Genomic DNA, 22951 nt, shown 5'->3' with positions numbered 1-22951 from the left:
GAAAAACACATTTGCCTTTCATTCAACATTCGTCAATTCAAGTTTAAAACCTCCTTTCAGCTGTTCTTGTTTGAGGATATGTGTTTGGAAAAAGCTGAGATTGCAACAAATGAACTTGTCTGGTGATCTTTATTGTAAAATAAAGCTATTTCTGGCACAACAGACGTCTGCCCCTGTGCTGCTATCTGTTAATCTTTTGAATATGTTTACTAATCATGCTTTTGCAGGACTGACATCCCACGTTATCTTCCTCTGGTTTTTCATCACAGTACCTCATGGTGGCAGAGTGGCTTCTCCGTCTTGGCAGGTAGGTGTTGTTTATCTGGACCCGGAAGCTTACGCGACACTTACTTCCCTCAGCACACAGAACAGAAGCAGTGTGAATGTAAACCCAATAATGCATCCTGTCTGTTTACTGGTTTGTTCACGCTCACCTAAATAAGAAATATGATTATGCAAAGACTTGCTCTGCTTTAGTCCTGTGGGGTTTTGTTTGCAATCTATTTTCATATTGTGTAGCTGCACGGCGTTTTACACTTTGAGCTATTGCCAATCCCTTTTATAGGTCTTCTGTATTTTATGATGTCATGTCACATGGTTTTCGATGGTAAAATCACCCAGTGGTGGAAAAAAGTACTTTTTAAAAGAAGCATTACTGCTCTGTGAAAATACTGTTACAAATATACAAAATCATCCGCAAAATATACATGAAGTATTTAAGTAAAAGTACTTATTGGGGAGACTGGTCCCTTTCAGGAAGAATTAGAATAAGTAAAATATGTTCCTCTAATGTTGTGAAGTAGCAACTAATTTAACTCAAATAAATTGCCTTGAATTTATTCTGAACTTGATAAAACATATACAGATAATATCAGTGGTGGCAAGTAACTTTTAAATGACATGATCAAATATAAACTGCTATTGCAACTAATACTTCAGTCCAGGCACGTGCACAGACAAACGGGTCATGACGGTGACTTCAGTCTCCCAGTTCACTAGTTCTCCTGTTGGGTTGCAGCGTCGTTCACATGGTTAATTTCAGGTTTCCAGGTCTCTTCAAAGAATTCACTGGAATCTCTTGAGTACCAATCTGATCTTTTCGAGTTTTATATGATTTAGGATCTCTTTTAGCCAACTGTTATGCGTGGGCGGGAGAGCGTGTTTCCACTTAAATAGTACAAGCGTCTAGCTACCTCGACGCCCTGTCGATGTCAGAGTGTGTATTTCCGGTGGTTGGATTCCAAATAGTACTGAGAGGAGTTCGAGATCAAGTTTTACATTTGTGTACTGTGCACAACAAAACTCGATTTGATCCAACAGCTCGTGTCTCACACAGATTGAGGAGTGAGACGAGTCCAGAATGCGAACCCATCGGTTGTCAGATATGGGTTTCCCAATGTCTTTCTCCCAGGCCTGATTTCGACGAGGTGTCTGGTCCGGTTCATATTTGGGTAGATTCTAGCCAGACGGACATTTGTGTAGTGAACACAACAAAACCTCGCATTAAACTTGGAAAACAATATTAATTCTAATAATTTTCTGGAGTTTAGAGCTGGGGTCATCTTGAACTCAAGGGTAAAATATGTTAGTAAATATAAAGGTAACAGGATGTCATTGAATCTCAAATTGACCGAAGGCGACTGGAGGGTGAAACGATCGGTGTCAAATGGTCCGGGTTAAGGGAGTCAATGGAGCCATAGATGGTTGAAATGGAGCCCTTTCACACAGGAACCAGAGTACGCCAGTAGTCAATCAGAGAAGTTCACTTTAATGAATATTCCCCAAATTCAAGTAGAATATCTTCGACAACTGAAAGGATTGGAGACTCATAACAAGAGATCATCCGCATACAGGCAGAGTTTGTGTGTGTTTGATTCCCATCCGGGAAATGAGAATGCAGCTTTTTAAACTTTTATTGTTGCGTAAATGTACAGATGGCAATCATTTCAGATTACATATAATTCCACCAGGAAAGAAAGCCTTTAATCATAATGTTTGTACTAAATCATTCAAACTATTTGATGTGAAAATGGTGCGATGAATGAGGTAGTCATGTGGCAATAACTCCATTAGGCACATTTCAAAGGAAGAACGAAAGTTTATATAAATACAACTCTAGTGCACAGTGGTTTAGTGCAAGCTATCATATGCAAGTTCAACACCCAATAATTACTCGAGAAAAACTCTTCTTAAATGACCAAATATGCTCAAGGATTAAAAATGTTAGATATCAAGTAAGAGTTTAGTTTAAAAGGGTTAAAACAACATTGGCTCCTCAAATCCATCTTTGTAAAAAGGCTCATTAATGGATGCTCTTAATTCTAGCTGTCGGCCATGTTCACTCGTGGCGAACACGTTTCCTCGGTGCTGCCGGAGAGTCTAGAGAGAAGGCCGTAGGAGAGATGGGCCGGGACTCGGGGATGAACTCTGTCTTATACTTGTCAATGTAAGGTTTGGCCACATTCCACACCTGAGTTGAAAAATATCAACACGTTAATTGAAAATCAAATGTTCATCTCCATCCCTGCGTAGGAAGCAATGTTCATTTGAACTGTGGCTGTAAAATGTGTCACTTGCCTTCTGGTCAAGTAGAAGACGGTGAACAGCTTCAATGTCTGGAGACATGAATCTGTCTTTAATCCACGGTCTGTTCATGGCAGAAGAGTCCAGTCAGAAGTGGACCAGTGGATAAATATTAACTATCCTGTACATAATTAAAGTGGACTAAAAGTTGTGAACTTTGGCCACATCTGTTTGACTTACTTGACCACGCTGCGCACGAGTTCATAGACCTTCTCCAATGGAGTCGTGGTCCGGAGTGGGCGGAGGAACTCGATACCCTGACAGGCGGCCAACAGCTCTATGGCGAGAACTGATGAAAACAAAAACGAGATTTGACAATTGCATAACCACATCTGGAGTTCATTTATAAAAGAATAGTATAATATAAAATGTCTTTTTAAGTATGTCATCTTGTTGTGGTCATAAAATAAAGACATTACACACATCTGTGTTGAATGAGGGTCCTGTGTTTGCCGTGAGGTTGCTGCAGCCAGCAGACCACACTGAACACAGTGAGACGGCGTGAGGCGCTGGACCGCCACCGGATGATGTCGGACCATCATTTTACAAATGTGGCTTTAGAAAGTCTTCTCCGCTACTCTGGATTCAGTTCTAAATGTTCTGATCTGTGCTGCTTAACCCTCCGGTTACCTTTAGGGTCAATTTGACCCCATTCAATGTTTAATGTCGGTGTTCTTTGGGGTCAATTTGACCCCAGGCTGTTTTTCACTGTGTCAAACATATAAGAAATATCAACTTTTTAAATATATGTAAAGGGCTATTTAGGTAGTCAACAAACAAACATAAAGTACCTCACACTTAAACTTGGGAAACAATATTAATTCTAATAATTTTCTGGAGGTTTTAATTGCTGGGGTCAAATTGACCCCGAGGGTAAAATATGTTAGTAAATGTGAAGGTAACAGGAGGGTTAAGGACCGATGTGGAGCCCGTTGAAGGTTCTTCAGTTCATCCAATCCTTGAATTTGTTTTGCAACATGTCAATTGCAATTTTATATATTTTTTTTAATCATAAGGGACTTTTATCTAAGTTACATGTCCATGTAGATCAGCCACTGAACAAACAAAAAACTCACAATACACTAAACTACACTTGTTAAAATACAGAATTAGCTGTTGATTTGAGCTTTTCAGTCGATTCCAACACATATTGTATCTTGATTATATATTTGTACTCAACAAACATTCATGTAAAATCATGCACATATTTGTTCATGCACTTTTATCCCCAGTTGGTTTACGCTGCAATGATTTTCAATGCTCTTTGTTGTCTTTTCAATGCTTTTGCACTTTTCTGCTCAAACTAGCTACTTGTTACTTTTGAAGCTTATTAAAAGTTAGGAGAGAAATTAGGTGGACATTAAAAAAAAACTGCGAATGCCCATTGAACATTATACAACTGAACTATGCAGCAGCTTGTGAAACTTACTTTAAAGTTAGTCATTTTTCCTGTGTTTCAGTCCTTTGACCGTTTAGTTTATTTGATGCCAGCGGAAAGAACTTCTCTGAAGTCCAGAGTACTTGCATTATATGTATTAGTATTTTGTCAATGTAATCGATGTGTTTATTATTGTCCCCATTATCCTGGCCTTATAATTGCTGTAATAGGAAGTGTAACATCTGAATGGCTTTAATCGTATCAGAATTGTCAGACCTGTTACCTTGCTCCACATGCTCCACAACCCTCAGGGCCTTCCTCGCAGCCCAGCCTCCCATGGACACATGGTCCTCTGTGGCAGCGCTGGTGGACAAGGAGTCCACAGACGATGGATGACACAACACTTTATTCTCTGAAACTAGACCGTATAAAAACAGATTAGTGTTGAAGTTCATGCTAAAATGGGATGTTATTACAAATTGATATGGTAAAAGCAGTTTTATTTTATTAAATAACGCACCATATATATATATTTGTGAAATATTCTACCTGAAATTCATCAGTCAATATTAAAACCTATATTATTTTCACTGACATCTGTTGTTCAAAAGTTTGGGGTCACTTAGAAATGTCTTTATTTTTCAAAGAAAAGCACTGTTTTTTTCAATAAAGATAACATTCAATTAATCAAAAATACACTCTATACATTGTTAATGTGCTAAATTAATATTCAAGGTGGAAGTGTCTGGTTTCTAATGAAATATCTCCATAGGTGTATAGAGGCCCATTTCCATCAACAATCACTCCAGTGTTCTAATGGTACATTGTGTTTGCTAATCGCCTTAGAAGACTAATATCTGATTAGAAAACCCTTGTGCAATTATGTTAGCACAGCTGAAAACAGTTATGCTGGTGATATAAGCTATACAACTGGCCTTCCTTTGAGCTTGAAGTTTGAAGAACAAAATTAATACTTCAAATATGAATCATTATTTCTAACCTTGTCAATGTCTTGACTATATGTTCTATTCAATTTTCAATTCATTTGATAAATAAAAGTGAGTTTTCATGGAAGACACAAAATTGTCTGGATGACTCCAAACTTTTGAACGGTAGTGTAAGGTAACACATAATTAACGTTCACTGTTGTTAATGCTTAGTTTAGCGCACTAACCCAAGGCGGCAGCGGTGCAATGAGCAATCATGAAGCCGGAGTTGAGTCCTCCCTCATTGACGAGGAAGGCAGGCAGCTCGCTCAGTGACGGGTTACACAGCCTTTCGATCCTCCTCTCACTGATGGAGGCCAGCTCGTGGACTGCAATGGCCAGATAGTCCAGAGCCTTAAAAAAAGGAAAAGGCAAATAAGAGATGATGACAAAAAGTACAATAAATACCAAAATTCGACTGTTACGCGAGTCCCAAACATACAAACCTTAGCTGGGTATTCGCCATGGAAATTCCCACCTGAAATGGTCTCGCCTCTTTCCGCAAATACCATCTTGTATGGCCGTTCAGAAAAATAAATCTCCCCTGAAATCAAATAACAAATCCAACTTTGTGGCAGAACCTATAATTTCTGATTTAACCACATTACAGTTTGGAGTGCAGAGACAAAAGGGACACGTAGCGGTCTAGGTTGTTCATCTTGATGCCGGACAAGGATACAGGATTGTCCGTGGCGCTGTTGATTTCTGTATTGATGATCTTCTGGACAAATGCTATTGTGTCGTTGGTGATCCCATGAACCTGTGGCGAGAAACACAAAGATATGCTCGGAAACAACTCGACACTTTAAGCACAGTCCGACTGCAATTCAAGAAGCATCTCATTGGCTCATTGGCTCATTGGCTCGACCACAAGAGAATCCACCACTTTTTTTTCTCCCTTTTCCAAATTGAGCGTGTAAGGCTAGAGGGCGTAGTGACTGTAAAATCCTCAGAGAAACGTGTGATATTGGGACGTACGAATACACTTGAGGTTACCTGAGGACAGCATCGCATGGTGTAGGCGTCCTGGACTCTGTCACAGAACCTGTGGCTCTCTGGAAAAACACACCACCACCGGATGAGACGCAGCACCACATGGTTTAGAGTTCAATGCAACCATATTACCAAAAAGCTATACTTTATTAATCCATTTGGGGAGAAACACCCTCTCCATTTTAAACCATTCTAAATATTTACGAGCTGTGGGCTGCCACAGTGGAGTGTTCCAGCTCTAAAACTGGTGCCTTGATCGAGCACAGTGGTAGAAAATATTCCCCACAGATGTTTGTACTTTGGTTGGGAGGAAACTCCCACCAATATGGCGTCTCAAGCCAACTCGAAGCCGGAGATGGGTTTGAACACGGGACACGCGTCTTGCTGGGAGGCAACCGTGCGGCCCGAATATGGGATGTATTACAATAACTTGGTGCGACGGTTGTATAACGTTGTGCTTCTTGTCTGTTTTTTGTCCTCTGACCTGCAATCTGGGATGGATGGTGATCCGAGTCCAGCAGCGAGCGGAAGCGCTGGGCCACCTCAATCTGTCCGGGGTGGGGCCGCAGGAGATGAATGTCTGCAGGATGGGGCGAGAGAATGAGGAATGATGGGACGGACGCGGCATCTTGGAGTTTGAGGTAAGTTTTTATTTATTAATGTATTTATTTGTCTTCACCACCACCGTGTCTGCTCACCACTGTCGAAAGCGCTGGTGGTTCCCTTGAGCACCTCCAGGGTCAGAGCAGCGATGACGTCGGCCTGCTGAGCGATCGCCTGGGCTCGCTCCACGGCCTCGGCCCCCAGAGAGGTGATCATTTGGGTCCCGTTGATCAAAGCAAGACCCTGAGAGGGAAATACTGGGAGTGAGATGTACATTTGTTGCCACTATAAGAAGCCACTGGGAGAATGCAAAGCAGTCTTCACTCTATTGTGTTAGAAGTATAAACATTATCAGTGTCCGTCTGTACCTGAGGAGAAACCACGATGCATTCCCAGTGAACCCTGCACTCAAAGAAATGACTCATTGGATGAACTCTATTAAATTTTTGGCAGGTTTTCCATCCAATAATTATATGCAACTCAAATTTAGCACATCAGTGCAATAAAATGTAATGAAGTTAGTCCAACTCATTTGTATCAAATACATCTAAAATAAAATAACGATATTCATTAAATTAAATAAATTTGTGTTTGTCCAACTCAAAATATAAACTAACTAACTAACAAAATATGCAAACTCCACACAGAAGGAACGCCCCGACTGGGAATTGAACCCACAGACCTTTGGTTTTGAGGCAACAGTGCTAGCCACTACACCACCGTACAGCCCTGAAAGTGTCTTCACCTCATGTAAACAACTGATTTTCAGCTGGCGCATGCGCAAAGGGTAGTCCCCAATGAAACACATTTGTTTTGAGTTGATATGCACACCATCTAATCTAAATAAATCTAATAACTGAAAGTATTCATACATTTTGTGTTACACCCATTAAATATAAATATCTATTTTTGTAATTGATTAATTTATATGTATCAAACAATATTTAAATGTGTCACCTCGAAGAAGGGCTTGAATCGTTTTTGTGAGTGTAACCTAAATACATTTAATAAATGAAAGTATTCATACATTTTGTGTTACACCCATTCAATATAAATATCTTCATTTTGTAATTGATTTATTTAAATGTATCAAACAATATTTAAATATGTCACCTCTAAGAAGGGCTTGAATCGTTTTTTTGAGTGTGGGGAAATCAAATATGAGAGCGTGGTTGTTTTTAAACCTTACCTCTTTAGGCCTGAGTGATATTGGCTTCAGTCCATGGGCCTCTAGGACCTGGCCAGAGATGAAAGGATAAAAAAAACATGTAAAAGTTTAAGGGTCATGAAAAAGCAAACATGTTTTCCGATTGGACCTTGCTACCTGTCACTTTTAACAGAAGAGGGTCCATTTCCAGCAGCATGAAGCAAGTTATGTTGTACAACCGTAGATAAGTAATTATACAAGTTATATCTGTAAGATCTTACATATTTTGCATCTGCCCACCCGCTCTTGGGAGACCACATTTTCCCCTCTCCCATCAGCCCCAGGGCCAGGTGAGAAAGAGGCGCCAGGTCTCCACTCGCACCAACCGTTCCCTTCTCTGGGACAAAGGAGAGGCAGGAAGCTGAGGGTCAGAGTGAGAGGAAGGCGAGTCATTCGACAGTCCGCTTCCCCAATACTGATCCCGAAAAAAACAAGTGATCAGCGATCAACTGAAGCTGATCTCCCCGGTCTGTTGGCGTATAGTGAGGCTGATGGCTGACCGTTGAAGGCTTGGATCATGGCATGAAGGGTTTCCGGAGAAATCCCGCTGTACCCTTTGGCCAGAACATTGATCCTCAGAGCGAGAAGCATGCGGGTCCTTTCTGGGCTTAGTGGGTTTCCCACACCTGTACGCGGGAGCATATCATTGGTGGTTTAAAAACAGAAAAACCTAAAACACTTCGTCAGGAGCTCTGAATATGGTGAGATTTGAAGTTGTAGACTAATAATCGAGCTTCACAGAGCGTTTTATTACCTGCCGAGTGCGACCGCACCAAGTTTTCCTGCAGCTCCCTGAGGAACAAGAACACGTCAGCACACAAAAAACCATCAGAAGATCTAACACTGTCAAAGTAAACCAACTGGAAATATTGTCTTTACTTGAGCTTGCTGACGGGAATGACTGTTCGGGCAAATTTGCCAAAACCTGTTGTGATTCCATAGACGACTGTAGGAGCAGAGAGAGGTACAGAGAACCGTATTTTATCAGTAGCGTATTAACGGTTGTATCAATGCTTTTAAAGTCTTCGTTCTACCTTTGTTTTCCTTAACAATGCGGTCCAAAAGCTCTCTGGATTTCACAACATTTTGTTCTGCCTGCGGAGTAATCTGAAAATATTGGTAAATGGAATTGTTACATAAAGTCAAAGATTTTTAAAAAGTCAAAGATTACACAGACTAAACATGATGTCAAAACAAACGTGTTGATCATTACCTTTATCTTGTAGAGGCCTCTTCCTAAATTGACCAGGTCTGTCGATGTCAGGCTGTTTCCATCCAAAGACATATACTGCACCCGGAGAAACAAGTTACAGTCGTCAGTAAAATAGTATATATCACTTTTAGTAGTAGAACATGAGTAATATAGAGACTTACCTCTGCAGGTTCTTTGTATGCTGCTGTGCTATTTCACATCGTAATCAAGGATAACGTCCAATACAATGTTTCACAATACTATATTATCTTATGAGATAAATGAAATCTTTTTTTAAATGTAAAACTGATATTTATTGTATTCTTTGAAAGGTCAATGCTACCCACAGTTGAAAAAGATGTACTTACATTAACTAAATTAAAATTATATATATATATATATATATTATTTAGTAGCCTACCAACTTCACTGCCCAAGTGCACAAATTAATTGTGCACAAATACATTTAAGGATACAGATGAGAAACTCCAGGCTCATACGGGATGAAGTCAGGAGACATGGTGTCGCCTTCAATAGCTGCAAGTAAAGAACATTATGAACCCGCATTGTAACGCCTCGTATCGTCGGTACATATCGAACCGTGCGTTACGCTCAATAACATTCTTGTTAAGTGATGTATTGTATATGCATATGGTCTTTACCCAGCTCGACAAAGTCATTATCCTCCAGCACATCCTCGATGGTGTCCTCCGCGTCCAACAAACTCAACCCTTGGCACCTGCGCGCTACAAACCGAGTGTCGTTGAGGTCCGCGATGCCGCCGTTGTCCGGTTTGTTCTTCATGTAACGTTTAAGCGCCTCGAGCCCGAGCCACCGGATGGTGTTGCTGGTGTCCCGGCAGGGCACCGCCAGCCACTCATCTCGGATATGGAAAGTAAAACCAGGCATTGTGCTTCAGCGGGTCTCTTGCTGCAGTGAGCGCGGCCCGCGGCTCCCCGAGGGACCACCGCCAGCCACCTAAAGCTCAGCCGCCAATCAGACGCGCGGCTCGGGGACCACGCCTCGCCGGTGTCACACCTCTGGGGACCATTGACCTCCACAGTTTGCTCGCAGAGATGTTTCGACCCATCGACCCAACCGCGTGCACGTGATTTAACCACAGAAACGCACCGGCGGCGAAACCCACGCTGACTTTGTGTTCCACAAGTTGACTGGAGCAGCCAATCTGTCCCTCAAAGGGGACACCCGGACCTGTTGTCGTTTTAATCCTGACAACAACATCAAGTACTTCGTATTGACTTCAAATGTCATCTGAAATGTATGATTGCTTCATTTGCTCTCAGACATGTTGAGTGCGCGTGAATGTTACAGGAGTTGCACGAGCACATACTATCGACATGTGTAACTCAGTTTGTTGATTTAACATGAGGTTAGTGATGATTTGTTATCTAAGTGCATCAACATCTCACAATCTACTCAATTTAGTTTAATTTAGCTGGATGTTTTATAAAATAATAAAACAACTAAATATGTTAGTTAAGTTATTAAACACGTGTCCTCATATGGTGTTCAAATAATGGCATTTATTTATGATGTATGTGATGTTTTCAACAATGTATTAATGGTTGCAATATTTCCCTCTATTTTGCTTTGCAGAATTAAGTTTACAAATTAAATGTGTTAATTAATTAATATACAGGTCCTTAGATTTTTGTGTCAATTGATTCAAACATTTTAATTTGATGAGTTTACCTCAAACCGACAGTGTTTACATTACTGTCAGGTAGAAATTGAAGGCTTACAGGAGTCAATAAAACCTATAGTAAAAATGCTAAAAATGTAATCATGACCCCACCAAACTTTTAACTAATGCACATTTCTCTTTTTAGATTGGATTAAATTTACTTAGATACTGTAACATGTTATAACATCAGACCCTCTGTGTATTACCGCTCATGGCCTCCGGGGAGCCCAAACTTATGGACTGACCACCACAGTTTAATCTATTCAGTTCAAAAACGTTTCTGTGTTGTCCCAACGTGGCCCAAGGTGCACCAGGTATTTGTGTGTATCTCCGCTTCAATGCCATTGGATGCTTTTGTTGCATGTCATCCCCCTTTTGTTCTTTATATTGTTCCTAATATCAAATAAAGGCAAAAATGCAGATTTAAAAAAAGTTACATATAAATGTGACTTAGTGATTCTTTGCTGCAGTAACGGAAACAATGGTCATAGACATGCAACAACTAAAAGGGACTTATTCTGTAATTGTTTGACGTTTCATATAAATAGGATAATCACATGCATTGTTCATTTTGACAAAATATTCAAAATAATTTGTCCTGAATGTACTATTTACAAGACTAAATGATCCCACGATTGTTCAGGTCATGAAAACATGGAACACTAGGAATTCATGGATGTATACTAAAACTGAACATAATATATTTACATAATATACAACACTTAGACAGCTTTAGTTATAGTTACTTTGACGATTTAAAATCCAAAATATAAATCAACTAATCAAGTATGGTGTATTATTATAGACTGAGCTATACAGTAGTATAAAGCAATTACGATTATAAGAGTATCCCTACCTTTACCAGCTTCAACGTTAACGCTATACACATAACTATTCTGAAATGGGTTTTACTTTCTGTATTGTTTTTATGCCTCACACTGTTGTACTTTTAATTGAGTGCACTTTTGAAGACAGTAATTAAACTGTCAACAGAGTAGCTTTACCATGACTACATCTTCCACCACCGCGGAAAACGAATAACACCTCGAATCACGTGACTGTTGGCCTGTAAATGGAAGTATTCAAACCAACGAGGCGAACCTGAACGCATCACACTAGCCTGCGGACGGGATGATGTCAGTTTACGGGCTGTAGGAGTTTCTGTATCACCATGTGTGCCGACGCGCAGTAGGCCGACTGCTGGCCGTCCGCGCGCAAGCCGAGGAGAAGAAGAGGAGGAGAAGAGGAGGGGAGGAAAAGTGTGTTTACACAGACGGCAAACCGCCTGGGGAATCGTCGGGGAGAGGAAGTCAGCCGGCTCTGTGTCTGCCTGCTCCAACTTCCTGCTCACAAGAAGAAAAAGCCCAGGATCCTATTTCAGTCCAGCACAACTGTGAAGACCAGAAGTAAGCATGGAAAAACGAGGACTTGCACGAGCTTCACCGTAAAGTTTCGCGGAAGGGAAATCACCGGAGTCACAGATCGCAGGTAACGTAGAAATACACGGACCTCATTCTACGAGCGGCGCTTTGTTGTAGACTGTAATAACGCATGAATAGCCGTGTGAGCCACCGGGTTCACGGGAACGACCCTTGGCGTGAAGTTTTCGCCGTGTTTTTGTTTAACTTTTCCGATCCTGTGTATTTAGAAAAAAAGTTTGAAGCCAGAATTATTCTAATATATCTAGATGAGGACACATTTGAGCCGTCTTCCGGTCCAAGCAACATCTTGAAAACGAGTCCGTGGGGGCACAATAGGGCTCCAAGTCCTCTGTGCGTAACCGTGAGGCTCCAGAAACATTCACGTCCCGGACGCAAATGTCGCCTTCTCCAGGAAAAAAAGAAGCACACAAAAGACGAGCGATGCAACAACGGCGCGTGGCTGCTGTTTAGGGATGTTTCTCTTATGGGCCCCTGTTGGATTTTCCACCGTCTGCCAACAGGAAGAGAGCAGATTCAGTCATGGCTAAATAATGTCTGCACACACCATCTAATCTCATTAGCGGTTTCCGTTCAGCCAACACTGGATGGCTTTGTGCGCACAGCGAGACTTCTCAGTCCGGGCATCCGCAGCAGGGCTCCTGGCCCCCGGCGGAAGGCATCCTCATGTAATAGTCCTCTGAAGATGTATATGCATGTCTGTGCTCACTGGGCTTTCATCTCTGTGTGGTAGGCAATAAGCATACATATCTAATATGCAAATGAGATACCAGTAGTGAGGTTATCACTAGATTGTGCTTGATTTCTATTTAAATTCTACTCATTTCTGTGGGAGGTATTTCCGAACTATTTGTTCATGCTGCAAAGTCCCCCCTGAGCTATTTGCAGCATCTTGCAAAGTTGAATGTTTATAAGTCCCGCCGGCCTAATTGTAGAGCTGTCAGCCCAGTGGCCCCGTGTTGGTTTACCTTTGCTTCACAGTGTTTAAGCCGAGGTCTGGGTTCAGGTTGGTTTAATGGGTGTAGTCGTGGAAACGGGGACACTGATTTAATCTTTTGACCTCTCCATCTGGGATGTGAGTGGGAAGTATGGCCGGACTGGGGAAGTTCTCCCTTGCTGTGGGATCCCCTCTCCTCAACATTTGTCCTTGGAAGTAGAATAGGAGGAAGTCCTGACTTTGACAGGTTTGTAGTTTCACATGGTAGATAGAAAACTCAGGGGACGGCGTGTATCGGAAATGAGTTCAGCCCTCCCTCTCTCCTCTCTCCTCTCTCCTCTCCTCTCCTCTCCTCTCCCCTCTCTGGCCAGAGGGATGCAGCGTTGGTGGTTTAAAGGCCAGTCCGCCATCAGTGTTCTTCATTATCAGCCACTTATCGCTCCTCACCTCCACAGATACGACAGCAGAGGATACAAGATGAGACTCGGTCAGATCCGTCAGTCTGAACCAACCAACTTGTTTATTTATGTTATGCTTTGAGGTGTGTGAATATGTTTTTGTATTTATTTAACACAATAAGCTGAACTACTCACACCAGCAGCTGAAGAACAACTCTGGGTGAATAAATTGTGTCTAAAATTGGCAAAACTCTGATTTCAAAAGTGAAAAAATATCTGATTGAAGTAAAGACTACAAATATTTCCCTAATCTGGCATTTAATGCCAACTTTGTGTACTCGACTGTATTTGTTGTTTGTGCAACAGACACATTACAGTCTGTAACAAAGTGGTTTAGGCTGAGGCTTTTATACGCCCGTCTCTCTGGTGGAGGTCTGCAAGTACTATTTTCATCATTGATTACATTTCTCTCCCCTAATTGGCGATCAAAGTGTCTGATTACAGGTGACTTGAGATGCTAGACAAACAGCTAAGTGGGTTTTAGATTAATAAATTACTCAACAATTAACCAATTATCTATTGTTGCCAATTTATTATCTGCCTTCTATCTAACTAATTGAACAAGACTTTAACTACGTTGGTGTTACTGTCTGTTAAACACACACACACACACACAGTTTTAATATGTGAGCTCCTAGCCGGCAGACAGAAGTTTTGAGGCTGCACATTCCTCTATTAAAGGAATAACCCACCCTGGGCCGTCATACTTCCTGTGGAGAGAGGGCCAGGTTGAACCGCAGCATATTTTTGGCTTGAGCTGTTGTTCCTCCTCACATTTTTTTTTCTCTTGTGCTGCCACATTACTCGACGGTCTTTAAAACACACTGTTCTATTCATCAGCGGTCTACTCTTCCTTACTCCACATGTTACATGCTCTTCATCTTCAACCTCATTGGGTCTGTCTGCAGTCGAGCTCTGGCGCTGTGAAACCCAGGCTTTATCATGGTACAATATTATATTGATTATTTGGTCAAGATACGATTTCAATTCAACGACGTATATGACACGATATCGTACGGCCATTTAATTTTAAAGTCCCCCCCCCAAAGAAATAGAGTTGACATTTGCCCCTAAGTGGAACAATGATGCACGCGATATGTGTGTCATTGTTACAACACTGGCCTATTTTCAAAAATATTTATTCATTTGGTTTATCAGATAAAAAGTTATTTCGTTTTATTCAAAGATGAAGTTGTAATTCTTATTTTGGCTGTCGTGAAAAGATCTGAAACCCAAGTGGCTGAGCTCCAGGCTGCTCAGCGGCACGGTGGACTCAAGACAACATGATGGTTTTTGCTATTAACTCTGAATCAATCCCATGAGGTTTACATAAAGGGGCCGGCTACTCCTCCCCGAACACATGAAGGTCTATTCCTCCTCTTTCTCACCTTATCCAGAGCCAATAAACACACCCCTCTTTAAAAAAAAGATGTTTTTCCTTTCATAAGATACGTTTTATTGCCAATAGACTGAAAATTGGTCGGATCGTGTTTTGAGGGGAGAAGATTTGAATTACTGCCATATAATATGATAGTTACCCAAAAAAACTTCATAGTATGTCATTACAAATTCATAGTATATTATGTCTTTAATCACATTTTGTTTGAAATACTATTCTATTCAATTTGTTTTGGCATACTATAGTTATATATTAGTCATGGTATAGTATGGCGAAATAGGTAATGAAAACTATAGAGGTCGTTAAAAAGCATAATATGCAATATAGTATCCAAATAAATATATTGAACATTGTAGTATTTCATAGAGAAATGGCAGTTTTATATTGAATGAATGTCATAATATGTTAGTATGGCATAACATCATAGTATAGCATGTCCTAAAAAATAATAGTATTGTATGTCAGAATACGACATAAAAACTTGTATTACAGAGCTGGAATGCCAAAAAGGACTTCATATAAAGTCATAATTTCGGATGTCAATAAAAGTCATAGTCTCGTATTCAAGCGAACAACCTCTGACCTTTCATGATACGAGTTTTTAAATAACCAATGGGGTGTTTGATGAGTGCTGTATTCCCTCACTCTGGCCATATCTTCCTGCAGGTATGGACAGTGCCATCACCCTCTGGCAGTTCCTGCTGCAGCTGCTGCTCGACCAAAGTCACAAGCATCTGATATGCTGGACGTCCACAGACGGAGAGTTCAAGCTCCTCAAGTCCGAGGAAGTGGCCAAACTTTGGGGGCTCCGCAAGAACAAGACCAACATGAACTACGACAAGCTGAGCCGAGCCCTGCGCTACTACTACGACAAGGTGAATGTCACTGGCTCAGGGGCGGCCTCTGTACCAGTGCTGGTCGCGTGTGGAAGGAGTGTCGTAACACTCTCTCAAAACCACAATCTCCCCCGATGGACACTTCCTCTTTGTCGGCGAACGCTCAGAGACAATCTGGCCGCGGCGTCGCACTCTGACACAAAGTCGCTCAATTAGCCTTCGCCGGACCGAAATGACGTCGTCATCCCAGTGTTCATCGGCATTTGTTCTTTTAAATATTTTTCTCGATTAATATCCATTTGCTGAACATAACACTTCTCCTCCTCTTTAATGTTGTTCATCTGTGTTTACAGAACATCATCAAGAAGGTGATCGGCCAGAAATTCGTCTATAAGTTTGTGTCCTTCCCCGAGATCCTGAAGATGGACCCTCAGGCGGTGGAGATGGGCCTGGCGTCCGGACGCTTTCCCCCGCAGGAAGGAGAGGCATCGGAGGTCGAGGAGGAGGAGGAAGAGGAAGGAGAGGAGGAGGCGCCGGCGGCGGCGGCCCAGAGGAGGACCCTGGCAGCCCTGGGCGCCCAGCAGCAGTGTCGCAACGACTACCTCCGCTCTGGCCTCTACTCCTCCTTCAGCATCAGCTCCCTGCAGAACCAGCCCGAGCTGCTGCGCGCCCTGCGGGAGCGCCGGGAGGAGCCGCGCTCCGTCATCCGCTTCGGCGCCAACACCGGCGGCCGGAGCTCCCCTCCCGCCGCCAAGCTCGAGTCCTACGTCTCCCCCAGGTCGTCCAAACTCCGCTCCCCGTCTTCTCCCCTCACCCAGCAACCCTCCCATCGCGGCCGAAGCTGGAGCCCCGCGGCCAGGGAGGAGGAGGAGGAGGACTCTGACCAGAGCGCTCAGCCCCTCAACCTCTCCTCCGGGTACAGGGAGCGAGCCCTGCAGGCCCCCGACAAGAGGAGCAGCAGCAGTGGGAGGAGCAGCAGCGGTTACCAAGGACACAGACTCCCGCCAAAAAACAAAAAGCCCAAAGCTCTGGAGATCTGCTCCCCGTCCCTGCTGCTCGCGGGCAGCGACATCGGCTCCATCGCCCTCAACAGTCCGGCGCTGCCGTCCGGCTCCCTCACTCCGGCTTTTTTCACTGCACAGGTGAGGCGATCGATGAATCGCACGACTCCATCGCCCCGCAGCGAGTGAGACGAGCGATGACGTCACCCTGCGTGTGCGTGTCTCGACAGACGACCGGCGGTTTAGAGAGTGAGTCACGATCGCCGGCTCTTCGAGGAACCGGTAAACGGTTCAAGGTGTCGCCCGGCGCGTTGCTCAACGACGGAATAGGACGAATGTGGTTCGATGAAGTCTGACGCACCCGAGGCCCCCTCTGAAAACCTGCTCCCTCTGTCTCTCGTCCAGACACGTTCACACACCCGGCGCTCCCATTGGACGCATGTTCACCGGCTCTTTTGTGGCTTCTCTGAATAATTTTAAAGAGACACTCGAGGCCGTGTCGCTCTGAAGCAGCATTAATAATCACATCTTAGCGGCACACACTTCTCCTCCTTCATTCCGTCTGTTTGTGTCCCCGCTGTGTGGGGGCCCGGCTCTCCGTGGATGATGTCAGGCTCCCTAAAGCGGTCCGAGAGCAGCGAGAGACATCCGACACAGCCTGGCGTGTGTCGGTGGAAAGCCTGCCGCTATATTTATTGAAGTGTGTCACTTGAACCCAAACCTGCTTGAAACGGGTAAATTGGCCTGATTTTAGGGTCATATGTGCTATATACAGATATAAATTCGACTCACTTTTGAACAAATGCAGATTTAGACAAATGTGTCATGGTCTGTGTTTGGTTAGAGCTTAAACTTTCTAAATCCAATTGGTAAACAGCTCCGTGGGGTAGAAGCCCAAATTGCTGCCAGAATGCAAATAACAGGGCTTATCGAAGTATGCCTCGACTAAAAAATACAGTTTTGAGACATTTAAAGTGCACAAGCAGTTTGTTGAATCCAGGAGCTGCCTGCGGGTCTCGAAGGACAGATCAAATGTTTGTGTTCAGCCAATTTAATTCAGCTGTGACATTTTGGTTTGTTCTTTGTTGTAACCCCGAAGGCTCTGCCACGAGCATACGCTGCTATGGAAGAATCCACTGTGTACATTGGAGTTATGACAAAGCAACGGGATTCTGCCACATCGGCTTTTATCCACGCGTCGACAACGGCGTCCTCACACTGTCTGTTTACGAGGGGGCGACAAGTGAGATCAGAGGAAAACAAGCAATTTACAAGAAATCTTCTGCACGTCCAACCGAGGAGAGGGGGGGGGGGGGGAGGCCCTAAGTGATGCCATATGCTCCAATAAGTCCATTAATAATAGGAGCGGGGCTGGGTCCCTCCGCAACACTGGCTCACTTCTCTGAGGTGACACAGGGGAAGGGGGGGAGGGGGAGGGAGGGGGAGAAATTGATTTCATATGTTTTTTTCTTTCTCTCGCTGTTCCAAGTCCTTGAGGAGCCCCCTCCCCCATTCCCCCCAATCAGCATCAACCCCCCCCCCCTCCCCTCCCTCCCCCCCTCACCCCTGTATTCTGGGGAGAAACCACAGACTTCCTTCCTGCTCCGTCGGTGTGTTTTTCCGAACGCCAGTACGCGTTCCATTTACCATTTCAGCCTGTTTCGCATTACCAGAGCCCTCGGAGCCGCGCTCTCCAACCAGTGGGTATCTGTGTTTTCATTCCACTTTCCTGGTCTCTCTTATTTACATGAAGCCTCCCTCCTTCTGTGTCTCCCCCCCCCCTCCCCCACAGACTCCCTCTGGTTTGCTGTTGGCTCACAGTCCGTTGTTGTCCGGCATCCATTTCTGGAGCAGTTTGAGCCCCGTCGCTCCGCTCAGCCCCGCCTGTCTGCAGGGCCACAGCTCCCTGTTTCAGGTATGAACACACACACACACACACACACACACACAGGTGTAGTACACACACAGGTCACAACAATTGCACAATTAGGAAATGAAAAGTGCGCTCACGGCAATTATTATTTGCTGGTAGAGTTTGAAAAACGAGGAGGAAGTTGTGAGGCTGCGCAAAGTAGCCGTTTATCCCAGCAGTTGTTAATCTTCCGTCATAATGTTTACGAGTTTAAGAGGAAATGTCTTCAGCAGCTCGGCTATAAACCTATTATTTGTTTGTTTTTCACCATAGAAAGCATATACAACACCTAACAACAAGATGTTTTTTGAGATCTGGAGACAGTTGGGGAAACTAGTTGGGACTTGGTAAGCAGGTCCAGCAGAGGTGTCTCGTTTCAGAGAGGGAGAGGAAATCCTGTGAATACTTCCTGTTTGAGCCCAGGGGAGCCAGTCTGAACCGGGTGGACTGGTTTAGAAGCTGCTCCTCGTTTGTGAAACACACACATACACCGCGGCCCGAACACAAACTATTACGAATTATTTGCGTACAAATAATGTAGACGTCTCGCTCTGCAGTGAGGGCGACGGAGACGAAAAAGGAAGAGGCACAATGAATACCAAAAAAACAGGAAACTCGAGCCGTGACGATGCTGCAGTTCCTCACCGGAAAGCCGCTTTCACGAAGCCCCCCCCCCCCCCTCCCCTCCTCGCTAACTCTCGGCTCTCTTCTCTTCCGCCACAGTTCCCCAGCCTAATGAACGGACACATGCCTCTCACCCTGCCAAACCTGGAAGGAACAGCCTCCTCCCTGCTCCTGTCCCCCAACGCTCACAAATCCTGATCCAGGATCTGGTGACCCTCCCATCTTCATCCATCTCTTCCTCTCAGCGTCATTATCAGCAGCGACCTCTTGTCCTTGTTAACCGTGCTTCAGTAAAGTCCCACAGGATGGTATGTGACCTCACTTTTTTGCACTTGAGTTGCTTCTGATTCCAGTGGTTGAAAGCACTTTGGTAAAAAGCCATACGCCGCGACGTCTGTGAGACGTCTGGCTCTCTGTGATGAAGTACAGCACATTTCCACATGACCCTTTCCACGATGGACAGTAGTGACGTGCAGCTAGCTGCAAAAGGCGAGCCGGCCGCTCATTCTGTGCAGAGAGCTTGTTTGTTTTTATCTTGTTTAGAAATTTAAAAAAATGTAAAAGAAAAAAAATAACCTTTTGTTTTCCTCCAGTGTTTATCACAATGTGAAACTATTTGTTTCACTTGTGGGTATTGTATGCACTATGCTTCTCAGATAGTACCGGCTGTGCCTTCTTGTCCTATTTTTCTTTTTCAAAATCTTTAAATGAAGACGAGATTTCAAATCAATGAAAACATTTAACACTTGTAATGTTCTTTTTTTTATACTGGACTTGGTATACAGTTTGTATTCTGTATAATTTTGTATTGTGAAGAATGTCTTGTCATTTTCAATAAACAAAGCATTGAATGCTTGCCTTTTTAAATTAAAGACTTCACAGCATCTCAAACCAAATCATGTGATTTAGGTTCAATCTGTAGATTACATTTTCTTTAATATGGGGGAAAAAAAAGCTCACGTGGGAGATCTGCAATGAAATCCCATACCATTAACAAATATCATCACCTAAAGTCAAAGAAAACATGCAAAACATCTCTTGTGACACTGTTATCGTCACTATAGGGGAAGGACTATAGCTCGTGCTCCTGCAGGTATGAATTATTAAGAAAAATGTCATTGTATATTATGCAAAACAGTCATAGTATAGTATATATTTACTGTGACAATAAAACGTCATAAAGGTCACATAAAAATAATATTAGAAAAATGTAAGTTTAGTATCTAATTCTAAACCTAATAGTATAGTTTGGTCATAACAGACATGTTATAGCGTCGTCAAAATATTATGAAAAGTAATAGTACAGTATTCAGAAAAAGTATTATAGTATGTTATAAAAAATGTGTATGATGTCATACCATCGTGTAAGAGCCGAAAAAGGACAAGTTACGTCTTACCAACAAACTACCGTTATCGGTGTTACTGCCCCTTGCGGCAAACCGTGGCATTACACGGCTAATCAATTGGCACCTGTTGACGTCATTGTCTTGAGGACCAGCTGCGCACAGGGCGTGCAGCTTAAAGACGCCACAAGCCGAAATAGTTTTTTCCAACTGGTTTGTATAAATGAAGCTACTTGTTTACCAACGTTTATGTTATCCTGTTTCTTTTCTTTGGGTTTCCGCTGCACATCCTTTATTTTATTGTTCTATTCATCCGTCCGCTTCCTCCATCTGAGCCGTGGTCAACACAACGCGAGTCCGTCCAGTGAAGCCTCGTTAGCTCGATTCATTGTGATGGAAATAAAGAAGGAAGTCAGCCCATAGTCTGGCTTTAAAGAGTCAGAAACTGACTTGGACTGACATGAGAAATGACATTCAACATTTCGTAGTATAGTATGTTATAAAAATGTCTCGCTTTTTTTTTTTTTAAGAGGAAAAACTAATAGTATTGTATGTAGTAATACATCATAAACGGTTGTAGTATAGTATGTTAAAGAAATGGCATATAATTCCATTAGTCATAAAAGTAGTGCGTCATCATAAATGTCAAAGTACAGCTTGTTAAGTCATTAAAAGTGGTATTATATATTGATTCATTCAAATTTCCATAAAGAAAAAGGTCATTGTATAAAATATTTAAAATGTCATAATTCATAGTAAAGTATATTTAAGAATGTCAAAAATAAATCATAAAATAGTGTTATTTGAATTGTATAAACATGTAATCTTAGTATATAGTCAAGAAAAATATCAATTAAAATGTCAAAAACATCGCATGACACCTAAGCTGTCATAAATCATTTTAACAGCCAACAGTCATAAATGTCAAACCAAATCAAACAAAACGTCACAATATAGTACATCATTTATAAATATCTTCAAAATCTCTGTAGTATGTCATTAATTAATCATAACAAATCTATCTGTATTCTGTATCATTTAATCGTGATGAATGTCTTCAATAAACATGTAACGCTCGAGCACGAGGCAAAAAAGACAAACCAGTTGGAGTGACTTCAGTTTAAACTTTAGATTTAATTTTCTTTACCCTGGAAAAAAAAGCTCACATGGGAGGGCATCTGCAATGAAATCCCATATCAATAACAATTATCAACAAATAAAGTCAAAGAATATCATACAAAACATCTCTTGTAACACTGTTAAATAGATGGTGCTCCTGCAGGAGTTCGCTCGCCGTGTGCTTCCTCACACGAGAGCCGACATGCAAGACAACGAGGAGGCGACCCAGAACGAGAGGGACAGATGTTACCGCTCATGGCGAGGAGAACACATGCGTGATGCAGCAGATTCACTTTGCACCACCTCTTTGTAACAGACTGGAGGAGGGGGAGTGTCGGGGTGAGAGGATTGTTCACATTAGTTCAATATCTAGGGTTTCTGAAGAATTTAGGAGGCGTGGCTAATCCTGTAATGCCCTGGTATTTGCTTCCATGTTGCATTTTTTTGGGTTGCTTTTTCCTCCTGCATCTGTTCACTGGTGCCGACGGGGACGGCAGCATCCTGGAATGATATGCCAGCATCTGACAATAATTTGATCTTTGTGCATGCTGCTCTCGTTTTGGCCTCCAGTTAGGATAAAATTATCTGTGATGTCAAAGCTAACCTCGAAACCCTTCAGAGTAACCGGTCACGTGATGAGCGAGCTGAGGACAGCACCGTCGGAGACAGGAGATCAAACCCTTTTGAGTTGCTACAGAAACATCCCTCTGCTTCTCTGTGTGCCTTAAACACACCCACACACACACACACACACACACACACTGAGGAGCTCTGTGGTGGAGGTGTTGGTTTTGTTGTTATGTATGAAAATGAAAATAACAAAAAAAAGGTCTTTTTAAAATACCACCACTTCAACAAAAAAAAGAACCATCTATACACATTGCATGTACTCATTAAAGTGACTGAGCCAGTTAGAATTCTCGACAGTAGTTGGATTTAGCAGCAAATTCTCTTCTCAATAAATATAGATGTACAGTATATAAATGTCTCTTTTGGGCCAGGTTCAGGCCAGACCTGGAAAGGGGGGTTGGTGGCACTGTGGACAAGTTTCCCAAGTAGCTTGGGGGTGGGAGTGATGATGATGATGATGATGATGCTTCACGCCAACATCCATTCCTGGTTACTGATCCATCGGCGAGACTGTACAGATAGGAGACTTCTCAAATTAAAAAAAATACAGTCCAGAGAATCTAAAACAGCATGCTTTGTCTTCTGCTCTTTCCGTTGCCTGAGGGG

General features: G+C 42.8%; 3 protein-coding genes across 9 annotated transcripts in view; 1 reads left to right on the top strand and 2 right to left on the bottom strand.

Annotated features, from left to right (window-relative positions):
• Positions 1–1748: 1748 nt before the first annotated feature.
• On the bottom strand, positions 1749–9949 carry hal (histidine ammonia-lyase). Of its 2 annotated transcripts, none has more exons than XM_056417578.1 (20): positions 9605–9949; positions 9419–9479; positions 9125–9152; positions 8964–9038; positions 8785–8857; positions 8630–8696; positions 8505–8542; positions 8251–8376; positions 7972–8111; positions 7733–7780; positions 6639–6786; positions 6425–6520; positions 5944–6002; positions 5627–5707; positions 5394–5459; positions 5136–5301; positions 4245–4379; positions 2764–2872; positions 2578–2647; positions 1749–2470 (listed from the first exon to the last, which is right to left on the bottom strand). In XM_056417578.1, the coding sequence occupies exons 1-20, from the start codon at positions 9849–9851 to the stop codon at positions 2339–2341; spliced, it is 1965 nt and encodes a 654-aa protein (XP_056273553.1). In that variant the 5' UTR covers positions 9852–9949; the 3' UTR covers positions 1749–2338. The 2 variants fall into 2 exon arrangements, with proteins under 2 accessions (XP_056273553.1, XP_056273554.1); XM_056417579.1 differs by having other exon boundaries at positions 9125–9147; positions 9605–9735.
• A 1858-nt stretch (positions 9950–11807) lies between these two features.
• LOC130194693 (ETS domain-containing protein Elk-3-like) lies at positions 11808–20109 on the top strand. Of its 2 annotated transcripts, XM_056415748.1 has the most exons (6): positions 11808–12135; positions 14322–14426; positions 15547–15755; positions 16070–16858; positions 18510–18632; positions 19353–20109. In XM_056415748.1, the coding sequence occupies exons 2-6, from the start codon at positions 14345–14347 to the stop codon at positions 19449–19451; spliced, it is 1302 nt and encodes a 433-aa protein (XP_056271723.1). In that variant the 5' UTR covers positions 11808–12135; positions 14322–14344; the 3' UTR covers positions 19452–20109. The 2 variants fall into 2 exon arrangements, with proteins under 2 accessions (XP_056271723.1, XP_056271724.1); XM_056415749.1 differs by lacking the exon at positions 14322–14426 and having other exon boundaries at positions 11811–12135.
• A 1601-nt stretch (positions 20110–21710) lies between these two features.
• Positions 21711–22951, bottom strand: part of LOC130194692 (cyclin-dependent kinase 17) — a 30835-nt gene continuing 29594 nt past the window's right edge. For 3 of the 5 annotated variants that reach the window (XM_056415745.1, XM_056415743.1, XM_056415747.1), the window contains one exon: positions 21711–22943. Coding sequence is in view for 3 of the 5 variants with exons in the window: in XM_056415743.1 (XP_056271718.1) it covers positions 22906–22943 (38 nt within the window). In the remaining 2 variants the exon portion in view is untranslated. The remainder of the gene's footprint in view (positions 22944–22951) is intronic. The other 2 variants (XM_056415746.1, XM_056415744.1) reach the window with 1 other exon arrangement.

The sequence above is a fragment of the Pseudoliparis swirei genome, chromosome 6, assembly GCF_029220125.1.
Source record: "Pseudoliparis swirei isolate HS2019 ecotype Mariana Trench chromosome 6, NWPU_hadal_v1, whole genome shotgun sequence".
Classification (NCBI taxonomy): domain Eukaryota; kingdom Metazoa; phylum Chordata; class Actinopteri; order Perciformes; family Liparidae; genus Pseudoliparis; species Pseudoliparis swirei.
The sequence above is the reverse complement of the archived record's forward strand: the minus strand, read 5'-3'. Positions and strand labels throughout refer to the sequence as shown.

Coding starts and splice junctions, on each gene's coding strand:
- hal (XM_056417578.1), bottom strand. CDS start 9,851: ATGCCTGGTTTTACTTTCCATATCCGAGATGAGTGGCTGGCGGTGCCC. Junction 9,480..9,604: donor TAATGACTTTGTCGAGCTGG/GTAAAGACCATA, acceptor CTTTACTTGCAG/CTATTGAAGGCGACACCATG. Junction 9,039..9,124: donor CATACAAAGAACCTGCAGAG/GTAAGTCTCTAT, acceptor CTCCGGGTGCAG/TATATGTCTTTGGATGGAAA.
- LOC130194693 (XM_056415748.1), top strand. CDS start 14,345: ATGTTACATGCTCTTCATCTTCAACCTCATTGGGTCTGTCTGCAGTCG. Junction 14,427..15,546: donor GAAACCCAGGCTTTATCATG/GTACAATATTAT, acceptor ATCTTCCTGCAG/GTATGGACAGTGCCATCACC. Junction 15,756..16,069: donor TGCGCTACTACTACGACAAG/GTGAATGTCACT, acceptor CTGTGTTTACAG/AACATCATCAAGAAGGTGAT.